The sequence below is a fragment of the Nicotiana tomentosiformis genome, chromosome 6 (assembly GCF_000390325.3).
Source record: "Nicotiana tomentosiformis chromosome 6, ASM39032v3, whole genome shotgun sequence".
NCBI lineage: Eukaryota > Viridiplantae > Streptophyta > Magnoliopsida > Solanales > Solanaceae > Nicotiana > Nicotiana tomentosiformis.
Window position 1 is genome coordinate 85,620,419 of NC_090817.1, and position 12,798 is coordinate 85,633,216.

At 37.2% G+C, this 12,798-nt stretch overlaps 1 protein-coding gene and 1 long non-coding RNA gene across 2 annotated transcripts; one reads left to right on the forward strand and one right to left on the reverse strand.

The window, feature by feature from the left end:
• Window positions 1–396: 396 nt before the first annotated feature.
• On the reverse strand, window positions 397–3,600 carry LOC104100825 (uncharacterized). Its single transcript, XR_687340.4, has 3 exons — window positions 3,344–3,600; window positions 2,216–2,340; window positions 397–649 (listed from the first exon to the last, which is right to left on the reverse strand). It is a non-coding gene; the product is annotated as an uncharacterized lncRNA (long non-coding RNA).
• A 368-nt stretch (window positions 3,601–3,968) lies between these two features.
• Window positions 3,969–5,158, forward strand: LOC138894348 (uncharacterized). Its single transcript, XM_070179040.1, has 2 exons — window positions 3,969–4,059; window positions 4,494–5,158. The coding sequence occupies exons 1-2, from the start codon at window positions 3,969–3,971 to the stop codon at window positions 5,156–5,158; spliced, it is 756 nt and encodes a 251-aa protein (XP_070035141.1).
• The last annotated feature ends 7,640 nt before the right edge of the window (window positions 5,159–12,798 follow it).

Below are 12,798 nucleotides of genomic sequence, written 5' to 3' on the forward strand. Positions count from 1 at the left end.
TAACACCCATTAGACCAAATGCTAGTAAAGACCCCTTTTAAGGCCGATAAAAGTCCTTGAGTTTTAGCGGCATTTATTTTCCGGCAATTACAATGGCCACTAATATCCCCCCAACATTCCATAGGTCATACATCTTGCAGCCTTTATGATTGCCGCTAAAAACCAATTTAATGGCCGATAAACGGTACCTCAATTGGCAGCAAATACAATGGCCGTTAAAGCGATTCTAGAATTCTGCTTTATTCATCTATTCAATGACTTTTGTAATGGCCGGTAAAATTAATTGCTATAAAAGAGGATATTTTAGCGACTTTTGTATTTGCCACTAAAAATTAAGAAAGAACTACTCCAACATTTGTAATGCATGTTATGCTTATTTACATTCCATAACTATAATAATAATAATAATAATAATAATAATAATTCACTTCAAGAAGCTCAATGTACTTCACCAAATCCATAATTTGAGTGTAAACAACGTAACGAATGCTAAACTATCTGAATCTAATAACTAATATGATTTCACGTCTAATTAATTGTTTTATCAAGTAGCTATAAGCTCGATAATAAGCTACATCGGGCAGATTCTCCTAACTCTTGATCACAATGACTTTTACATGTCATATTTATGAACATCACAATATATGACCTGAAATAATAAAATAAAAATAAATGTCAAATAAACGACATATAAAGTTCATCAACAGTGAAGAAAACAACTACTTGACCTTTACATACTTGTATTGGCGGCATATCAAGGAATTGCCACTACATAATTCAATCAAAATCAAGTGTACAAGAAATGCATTTCTTTTCCTACTAACCATTACAATACAGCAAAACTCAAAAAGGTTTATAAAATACGAAGAAGGTCAAATGCCAGTCCAAACAAAATACAGTATGTTACACTTAACAAATTGCATTCTCTTTTGTCCTTAACCAATCCTAAATCTTTGAGACACTATAATGCCTGTTCTTCACAATAGAACTCTTATCGTGACAAACATATTAAATGGCTATGACACTTTCGAATATAAATGAGCCTGAAATGTCATTATACATGACTCTATGGAAAAATAAATTGCATAGCTACTTCCAGTGGTAAATGAAGTAGACAACTTCATTGTTTAAACTCATTTAAGTAGTTGGATTTTTAAGTCCACACAGTTATGTTTCAGCATAGAGATTACTTCATGTAATTTAGTGCAACGGTAGACATATATTTGTTTCAATTTAGACAAGTCATTTTATTAGTTAGATGTTTTATCAACTTTCTTATAGTGATTGTCTTCCAAAAGGCTAAAGCTAGGTAAGCAAATTATAACTCCTAAAATTTTAGTTTGTTGCACTCTCTTCAAAAAAATTAAATTTCAAGCAAACACCTCTCAACTCCATGCCTAATCATATTTAATTCAAATTCCTCATCTGCTGATATAGCCCATCTTTCAGCAAAACAAGATAACAATATATATAACCAACATACTTCCTGGTAAACTCAATAACTTTTAACATTGAAAACTATAAAGAAAAAAATAATCTCTTTTTTAGTCTATTATTTCAGTACTTATCCATATAGAGAGGGAAGTATCTAACATTTCATTCTCATCCATAAAGAGAAGATAAGATATTCGGAAAAGAATGCAATCATAGTCTAAGAAAATTATCCACAACGAAAATGAAGTTGACGAAGTTGACTGATAGAAAATAGATATCAGTTTAACCAAATAGAGACATTAGTTTAAAAAAAAAAAAAATTAATGAGTAACAATGAAACCAGACTAAATAGGAGATACTAACGTGGCTTTGTTCTAATGAGTAAAATTGGTACTCAAGGAACATAGTGCCTCAATTTAGATCCACCAAAGCATAATAACAAGAGCAGAAAATAAGGTGTTCCTTCAAGAAAAGTGTTGAATATCACCAACCATAAAATCTTTTCATTTTTTTTCTTTGACTGGCAACCTTTACCCATTCATTTCTAGTAAACATAAGAAATTCTAAAATGCCCCAGTAGACAGTACTAGTATTTTTAGTAAATTCACACGCTTTCAAGACCAAATAACTAAAGTGAAAACTAAAACAAGCCAAGGTCTTCATGGACTTGCTTCAAGATAACGAGAATTGGTATTACAGCTAGAGTACACATTTCTTCACAATACTATATAAAACAAGTTAAAGTACTTTAAAGAAACCTGAAATTAAGAAGGAACTCTACCTTTTTCTGGAGACATTTTTATAATTGCCTTGCTAACGAGAGAACATGCCAGTCTAAAATTCAAGATACATCTGCCCGCGATAGCTCAAGCCTCAAGAGCCGCATGCTGTTGTAATCTTCATTACCTGTTCAATCAAATAGTAGATGTAGTCAATAATATCACAATGATATTAAAACAAAAATGCAAACTAATGCCCTGGACAAAGTGTACCTACAGTATTCCGCAGACTCAAATTAATAGTGCTGCCATCGACAACCACATTTGCACTAAAATATCAAATACAATTGGGACTTAATCCTGAACACAAGATAACAGAGAATTGAAAATATGATGTATCCGTAATATGTTGTTGGAGAAATTCACGCACCATTATTATACATATATTTAAAAATATTAATTAAAAATGTAACTTTCTTAATCATCAATTAAGCTACCTCTTTAAGACTTCAATTATGGAACAGCCAAGCATCTAAATCAGAAACTAAACTATTCAAATTCAGAAGCAAAGACAAGTTCTTCAATAATAAGCCTTCATCTTTATAATAGAGTATCCGCATATTCAACCACAAGGTCCTATATTTGAAGCGTTCTTCTATTTTGTTTACAGAAGTTATCACCAACACTAAAAATTTATGCGGACAAATAGTTTAACCGAGCAACTTCAAGGAGAAGTCCAGTAAATTAAACATTGCCAAAAACTATTTTCAATATGGCATCCCATTACTTTGTCATATCAAATGCATAAACCATATTATACACACAAAAAAAGCTTATTGCTATTGCCATTCAAGAAGAGCTTGACGAGGTAATCTGCAATCGTAATGGGCTCGAGCGGGTGGAGCAACCATTTAATTTTCTCAGAAAACGGTGAAGGGGAACTACTCCAACTCTAGATATACAAAAATCACCTTAGCAACTGCGAGATGTGAGGAAAACAAATCGAATTAGAATAACATTAACTGAAATTTATGCGTATAAATATATGTACATGGATTTATACATACATACACTACCATACCATATCGGAGAACAGTAAAGGAAAGAAAGAGAGATATGAATATATGTTTGAGACCAAATAAATAGACGGAATGAGATAACGAGAGTGTAGAAAGATATAATTGTGTTACCTGGGTTTGGTAGCCGACGGTGAGACAAAAATGAGTTGCAGTGGCGGCGGTGGTGGTGGTTTCAGCGACGATGAGACAGGTCGAGCCTTTGTGAAGTATTCCCAAATTTTCCAAAATTAATTTTGTTATTTTGATAAATTGGAGGGAATAGCTGAGTGGTGTGAAAAAAGTGAGGGAAAGATAAAATGGTGAAATTTCGTTTGAATTAGTTGCTTTTAGTGGGTAGTCATTTTTTTTGCCGGTACAAGAGTATCTTTTCCTAGCCAATATCTAATCTTCCTGAAATATTTCTCCATAAAGAAATGAATTAGCAGCCAATAAGTTATTGCCACTAAATAATTGACGTTAAATTCTTATTTTGTTGTAGTGACACGTTGATTTCTAACTTGTTTCACTTTCCTTTTGCAGGTTTACCAAAAGATGTTGAAATAAGGCCCCCATCCGGTGACGATGACGTCTTCACCAAGCCCCCTCCTCCGAAGCAGGATAAAGAGAAGAAAAGAAAAAAGGCTCTGAATTCTCCGGGCCCTGAAAAGGATAAATCGAAGAGGCGATTGGTGCGAAAACCCAAAGAAGGCAACAGTGCTCGAGCGCCGCCCTACGGATTCACTTTACCGATTAAGAGATGAGTCTGATGGGGAATAAGGGGCATTTGACATGTTGGATAGCATGCCGCCTCAGCCCGAAGGTCAAGGAGCTTCCGAGCCAGAGGGGGGGTGAGGTTGTCCCTCATCAAGTTAGAGAAACCGAGGAGGTCGGGGTCGGATCCTCGCGAGCCGTGGGCACCGCTTCGAAGGAGGCACTTGGCGTAATAGAGGTTTCCTAGTCGCCCTCATTCACATAATCGATGTTTAACTAGAAGCAAGCGGGCCCTCTTCGAGCCCAAGATTGGTCAATAAATTTCCTGCTCTGATTGCGTATCCCGATCGAAAACATACCATTATTCTTTCCCTTCCGGAGGACGCTCATATTCTTTTTCCCCCCGTAGGGGTGGCCATCTATCTTCGGTGCCTGGTGATCGAAGATGGTCAAGTTAAGATGAACGAGGTGAATGCACCTTGCCTTTTCAACGAAGCGCAACAGGCGTTGAACCGGGTAACTTCATGCTTCCCTAAGTGAATTTTTAACTTACACTTAGATTTTTTCGCAGATGACTTAGCGTTTCTTTTTTTGCTTGTAAGCTTCGGTGCTTCATCACGAGGTTTTTTGAGGCACCGAGATGACCTGAAACAACTTGAAGCTGAAGTTCGAGAGCTTACTGAGAAGAGAGACGCCTTTAAACTTCTTAGTGAGCAGCTCGAAGGGGAGGTTAAGAACCTTTGTACCGAGCTGGAGGTTGCTCGGAAGGATCATGCTGACTTGGTCGAGCAGGTAAAAGTTTTCGATGTAAGTGATGATGAATTTGATTCGGTGACTGATGGTCAAAATCTGCAGGTCCAGCAAAAACTCGATCGGATTAATCAACTTCTAACTGAGATGGATGTAGTCAAGGCTGAGACCGATGAATGGAGAGGCAAGATGGATCGTCTGTCCTCGGAAAAAGAGGTTGTTCGGGCACAACTAACTTCAGCCGAAATCCAACTAAGAGCGGCAAAGGAAAGGGCCGAGATTCAGAGACAAAGGGTCGAGGAGCTTCAATCTCGGCTAGGTTCGACCGTCTTAGATCGAGATAATCTGGCCAAGGAGCTTAAAACGGCCAAGTCGAAAGTCGTCGTGGTCAAGGCCGAAGCTGATGAAATGGTGGCCCAGTACAAGGCTGATGCCGAAGCGGCTCAAGACCAATCGAAAAATATAGTCGAGCATATGAAGTGGTAATCCCGTAGGCAGGCTCTTGAGGAAGTTCACGCTCGAGGTTTTGACTTATTTGCGGAGATTGAGGATGCCAAGATGTTTGAAGCTGAGGCCAGGAAGTTGGCCTATCCCAAGGAGGATGATTATGAGGGCTCAGTTGGGTCCGAGGATGGAGAAGACCCCGAAAATCCCGATAATGAGGCGGGCTCTAGCAAAGATTAGGTCGCTTCTGTTCGATTTTATTCCTTTTTGTACTTCATATTGTATGTCAAGGCTGCTCGGCCTTTGTAAAGATAATACTTCGTAAATACAACTTTTCTATTTCTTTTTTGGCGATTCTTGAGTTCTTTCCTTTGATTTTCTTTTTATATTTTGCAAAGATTGAAATACTTTAGCATTAAGTAGTTATGTCCAGCATCTTGAATAGACTTGGCTTTTGATTTCGTTATCTCTAAAGCATCGTGGGACCCAGTATGTCCAAGAACTTTTTCCTTGAAATACTTATGCTTTTTAGAATATGACTTGCTGAGAGTGAATTTTTCGCAAGCTTTTGTTTTCTCGGGTTTTGTTGACCCAGAACGGCCTTAGCCTTTTATTTTTTGTGTCATCTTTTTGTTGAGGTCGTTTTTGGCCTTTGTAAAAAAATTCATCGGGCAGTTCGGCCCTTGTAAAAGAAGTTTTTGATTATGAATATAAGGCTTTTCCCTTCAACAACTTTCAAATTTTCTCTTTGCCTTGTTTATTTTTACTTGCAAAGATCTACATGCTTTGGCATAAAACAGTTGGTTTTCGTTTAGAGACTCGAAGAAATCTTACCTTCAACTATTTCGTTTTAAGGAATCGTAGGGGTTCGGTGTGATCGAAAGTTTTCTTTCCCCAAAGTACTTAGACTTTTAGTCACAATCTGTAGAGGATAGCCTTTGGAACCGGTTAAGAAAATTTTAAGGCCTTGTTATTTTTATGACGGGCTTCAGACGTCTCCGAGCCGAGTTTATATGCCCATAGCCTTTATAATTCGAGTGTTGTCCCGTGTTAATATCATTATCCCGAGCTATCCGGGTTTTCCTAAGATGGCATTCCCCGAGTGGGGGGTGGCCTTAGCCTATAAAATTCGGGGGTTGCCTAATAGGTCTTATACCCCCGAGGTCTAATAGCTTGGACCGTCCGAGTTTTTTTCCAGACGGTAGTCCCTGAGTGAGAGTGATTATTCGAACTCAGGTTAAGGTGGCCCTGGGGCTCGTTTCCTTTAGGGGATCGGAAGCAGGGAATTCCTTAAGAAATGTAAAGAAAAAAAATTTAAAAGACAAGATGTTTGCAAGGAAGAGACTTCTCTTTATTCTTGTGCATAATAGTAATGTATGTGTACATGCTTTATGTCAGGGTTCGAGCAGTCTATGCGGGCACGGTTCATTTGATTGTTTGGCCCTTACATAGAATCTTATCGATCGAGACCCTTCAATCCTGAAGTCTCTTTCCATGCTAAAGTCTGTATCGGAGGGTAATGCCCCCTCAGTGTTCGAGGTTGATCGAAGAGAGATCTCGAATACTGTTTTGATCACCGTCACTGGTTCGCTGCTGCCCTTCGATTCTAAGTTAGTACGATTTGCTTGTTTCCTCGTTAAAAACCTTGCCGGAAAATCCATTGGGGACAAAATCGGTTTAAGCAAAAAAGTGTGCAACGCATGCTTTCATACCTAAAATCTCGTACTTTTCCTTGTCGATCACCTGCAAGAGTTAGTCCGAAATATAAGTAAAAGGAAATGGATGGGGTCATACCTTAGCAATAATATTATTTCAGGTGAGCTACATTCCAATTATTCTGTAGTTTCTCAACGTTCATTGTTCCGAGCTTATAGGATCCTTTTCCGGTGATCTCGATAATTTGGTACGGTCCTTCCCAATTCGGCCCTAATTTTCCTTCGTTCGGGTTTCGTGTGCTTAGCGTGACCTTTCTTAGTACCAAGTCCTCGGTATTGAAGTGTCGAAGGCTGGCCCTTCGATTATAATATCTTTCAATCCAATGTTTTTGGGTGGCCAACCGGATAAAAGCGGCCTCACGCCTTTCATCTAATAGCTCCAGGTTCGTACTCATAGCTTAATCGTTCGATTCCATTGTCGCGTATGAGAATCTGATACTCGGTTCCCCGGCCTCAACCGGTATCAAAGCTTCAATGCCATAAACCAAAGAAAATAGGGTAGCCCCGATACTAGACTTCGAGGTTATACGGTATGCCTACAGGACTTCGGGTAATATTTCTTTCCATCTTCCTTTGGCGTCGGTTAACCTCTTTTTAAGGTTTTGGAGTATGGTTTTGTTGGTAGATTCAGCTTGTCCATTACCACTAGGGTGATAGGGTGTCGATACGATCCTTTTGATATTGTGATCTTCGAGGAATTTGGTTACTTTGCTTCCGATGAATTGTTTCTCATTATCGCATACGATCTCGGTTGTCATTCCGAATCGGCATATGATGTGATCCCAAATGAAATCGATGACCTCCTTTTCCCTGACCTTCTCATATGCATGGGCTTTCACCCACTTAGAAAATTTGAGCCGTACCTGGTGCCCACAGAAGGGGTCCAACGATGTCCATTCCCCACTTCATGAACGGCCATGAAGATAAAACCGAGTGGAGCAGCTCCCTGAGTTGATAGATCATCGGAGCGTGTCTTTGCCATTCATCACATGTTCGAACGAACTCCATTGTATATTTTTCCATGTCGATCCGTAATAACTGGCTCTGATTTTCGATTGATACCGGTTATGTACGTCGGCCCATCGAATAGCCGAGTATTCTATTAAGTTCTACTTCAGTTTCTGTGAAGCCACCGAGCTCTGAATATTAAGTCCCTGAGTGAATGCTTGAACAACACAATCATCAGCGACCGGTGATAGATCCATTCGTTCCATTTGAAATCGGGACACAGACTCTCTGAGCATCTCGTTATCCTTCTGTTTGACTTTGAAAAGGTTCGATTTCCTATTCTCGACCTTGATGGCACATGTGTGTGCCTTTACGAAAGAATCTTCAAGCATAGCAAATAAGTCAATAGAATTAGGAGGTAAATTGTGATACTATATCATAGCTCCCTTCGACATGGTCTCCCCGAATATTTTCAACAGAACAGACTCGATCTCATCGTCCTCCAGGTCGTTCCCTTTGATAGCACATGTATACGAGGTTACATGCTCGTTTGGGTCGGTCGTTCCGTTATACTTGGGTATTTCGTACATACAGAATTTCTTGGGGATCGGCTTCGGAGCCGTGCTCGGTGGAAAAGGTTTTTGCACAAATTTCCTAGAATCCAGGCTCTTCAATATCGGAGGTGCTCTTGTGATTTTGTCTACCCTGGAGTTGTAGGTTTCCACCTTTTTTGTCATTAGCCTCGATCTTCTTCTCCCATGATTCTATCCGTTTTGTCAGCTCTTCGAGCATCTTTATGATCTCGGAGTTAGCCCCCGATTCGTGCTCGTTCAAACTTTCCATGATCGGTTCATCCCTGCGGGTGACTTTCTGGGGAGGATTGGGCTCAATCCTGCTCGGTGCGCGACTTTGGTTCTGTAACTGATAAGCTATTGACGCTTGTTGAGCCTGCAACATTTCGAAGATCACTCGTAGACTGATCCCGTCTCTGTCAACATTTTGCGTGTTTCGAGTCGCCAATCGTGCTCCACCACGAACGCTATTTTCGGGGTCGGAAGGCAAGTTTGCATTGATGGCCACATGCGAATTAGCGTCAATCAGATCTATGATTGGAATTCCAGCGGGTTCAGCAGGTGGTATCTCGTTACTGGGCGCTATATTGTTATTTTTACCTTAGTGACCAGACTCGTTGTCAACATGCAGAGTTGCTGATTGAGAGTTTAACATTTTTGTATTTTATCCTAGAATCGTGGACACTTCAAAGAGCAAGTGTAAAGCAGTGTGTGTTATGAAGATTTGTATCAAATAACCACTATTATCCTTAGCCCCGCGGTGGCGCCAAACTGTTTACCCTCAAAATTGGATAACAATTGAATTTATACGTGGTTTTAAGGATACATGATCTAACTTGATACAAGATGAGAAGGCAGATTAAGATTGAAATTAATGATAAGAAAAGTAAATGCAAACCACACAAGTTGAACAATCTTGGCCTTGAAGGTTGATCGCCCTTGAATCGAAAATGCTACAATCATTGCCGGAATAGAGTAATGAGATAATAATAACTAGAAATGATATTTATTGCTTTGAGATGCGAGTCACAATGTGTTTTACAAATAATCAAACCCCCTTTATATAGTAGGGGAGTCCTACTTTAGGTACATCTCTATATAAGGTAAAAAATCTCATGATTTGCTAATTAATTGGTTTCATTGATGCGTGCTGAGATTCCCGCCGTAATGTGCGATCGGTTACAAATATTTCGGCCTTCTGTTTTTTTGGTTCGATGATGTTCTCTCGAGCTAATTCGGAATCAGAGTCAGTTCCGGGGTCACAGACTCGATAATCTTTGAAGGCGCATGTTCTACCCTCGTACCTAGGTTCGATGGAATACAGGGTCGATCTTCAATCCATTATGTTTTATCCCCGGTATGTCATGCAATAGGCGAGCTCGATTTCTACCGTATACACATATTTTTTTTTTATGGGCCAAATATATAAAATTTCTTGGTTAATTGGTGTCACTGAGATTTGAATCCGAGACAACTTGGTTAATTTGATACTATGTATATATAATTATGTAATCATTTCATTTAAAACTTTATGTTATCAGAAAGAGAACATTTTTATTGACTTAATCTCGAAAAGTAACGTGGTATTTATTCATGAGTATGACTGTTTCGGCGATGATACGAAAGCAAATTTTGAAGGTTCAATCTTTTCTCTATTTATGCATATACTTTTTATAAGTATGTTTGAATTTAATAAATCGTTTTATCTGAAAATAAAAACTATAAGAGAATGAATACTTTTTATGGATGTTGGTTCTTAAAACCGTGCAACCATTAAAAGTGAAGGTGACGTTAAACAAGATATGGCTGTACAGCTAAACCATGGAAACTTTGTTCAGTACAAGATGTAGAAGATTTTAAATCCTTAATTAGAATAGTACCACTATGGTCAAGTACCTTTTTTCTTGGGACAACAATTGGTGTACAAGCAAGTATGTCAATCCTTCAAGCCTTAGCAATGGGCCGTCACGTTAAGCCTTAGCCTTAGCTGATTCCATACTCGTTTTTTCCATGATCTCTACAGCTATATTCCTCACCCTGTTCGACAAATTTCTTTTTCTTCGGGCATGTGCTCAGTGCTCTGGTCATGGGTGTCTCGGCCCTAGTCGAGTCAAAGAGGCTAAAGCTAGCAAAATGGAACAACCTTGATCAAGGTTCTAATATTGTGCCAATGTCAGTGTTATGGCTTGTGCCCAAATTAGCACTTGTTGGCATTTCATTTTCCTGGTCAAGTTGCATTTTACTACCAAGAATTTCCAACAACCTTAAAGAACATGGCAACAGCGATGATTAGAAGGACAACTAATTGGTTACCAAGTAACATAAATAATGGGAAGGCTGGACAATGTGTACTTGGTATTGGTTGTAGGGGGGAGTATTAAACTTTGGTTACTATGTAATTTGTGCTTGGCTTTACAAGTATCAAAACCTGGACGGCGTGGAGCATAGTGGGTTGGGTCAAAAAGAAAAGAAACTTAATAATTAATTATGACTATTGACCAGAGACGGACTCAGAATTTGAACGCCGCGGGACACTATTATCTTTAACGTAATATGAAAATAACATTAGTTGCAATAAAGTTTGGCTTGCAACTCTTTGAAAACTTAGTGATTACGAGTTCGTGGCCGAAAGAATGTTTAAAAACATAAAAAAGTTAAACAAAATCATGACTAATAAAAGTCTGTAAGCAATCCAAAAAGTCTCAATCGAAATCCCGGAGTCAACGAATACTTGCTACTTTGCCAAAGTAGACGTTGAAGGGAGAAGGGTTTTAGTTGTCTTTATTTTTTTAAAAAATAAAATAATAATAATAATTGGTTAGAGATAAAGATTATTGACTAATGAAACTAGTTAACGAAATATTTTATCCCCTTTTTCTACTTTCTTTAATCATTATTTTTATGTCTCTTTATTAACTTTTCAAAGTCTAGAAAGATGTATCTCCAATACAGTTTTTGAGTATTTTGTGTAGAAGACACAAAAACTAAGAAGTTGAGTTTTTTGAGCTTAGATGGAGAGATTTTAAAAGAAAAAAATTAAACTAAGTGACTTCTATGTACTAGTACTAAATTAATGTTTGAATTAAAAAATAAATAAACCAAGTTGATTACTAAATATGGAGTACCAAATTTCAATTAAAAAAGGAAAAAAGAAAAAAACAGCGAAGTAATACAGGTATTGGGTCTCGATCCTGGGTCTAGGTAGTGAGGGAATGGAACCAACCAGCCCACAGAACCAGTGCAACCAAGGGGTATTTTGTTTTTTCAGGGGCACAATTAAATTATTATAGGGGTCCTTGACATATATACATTAATATATACGGAGTACATGATTTTTCACGAGCCTATAGGGTGTCAGTTACCCCTCACCTCTCCACGTGGGTCCGCCCCTATTGACCTTGAAGTTACTTCACAATTTGTGATTATATTAGGAGTTCGGAATTCTGTTATGGGTTATGACAATCCAATGAAAAAAAATTGTTATTACATATTAAAGAAAGTCCATACCTAACTCATTGGGTAAATTTCACAAATGGACATATAATTATAACTTTTTTTCACTAAAGTCATATAACTTTATTTTCTTACACAAAAATCTTATAACAATGACTTTTTTTCCACCAAAGTCATATAACTATGTTTTCTCACACAAAAATCATAGTGATTGGAAAATATAATTTTTCAGTAGTATTTTCTTATTTTGTGATTTTTGTTTTTCTTATTTTCAGTTTAATAAATAATAATCCAATTAAAATAGGGATGAGCCCACCCGACCCAATACTCGTATATAAAAATTAAAATAATACTAAAAGTGAATAGTAAATCCTTCAAAACATGATACTTCTATCTTTTATTTTTCTTTTTAAGATTTTTATTCAAATCGATAGCATTGTTATTTCAAGTGCTCTCTAATTATACCTTTTATTTCTTTTTTTTGTCAGAATCTCATGCATTCCAAACTAAGTTTCATATGGGGAAAGAATTCACTTCTAGTGTTATTTTAACTTACGTATATGAGTATTGAGTCAGGCTGGGTTGAATCATTCCTATTTTAAGAAAAAAAATATAAAATTAATCGGTCGGTCGAAATTAATTGCATTTGCTAGCCAAAATATATATAGAATGTGTATATTATATGTATATAAACACACACACACACACACACACACACATATATATATATATATATATATATATATATATATATATATATATATATATATATATATATATATATATATATATATATATATATATATATATATATATATATTATCGGCTATATTTTTGGGAACGACTAAAAATATACTCATATTTCTCCTATTTTAATTAGATAATTATTTATTAGACTGAAAATAAAAAAAAATAAAAAAAGTAAAATAAGAAAATACTACTAGAAAATTTATTTTTCGATCACTATGATTTTTGTGTGAGTTAGTGAAAGTTT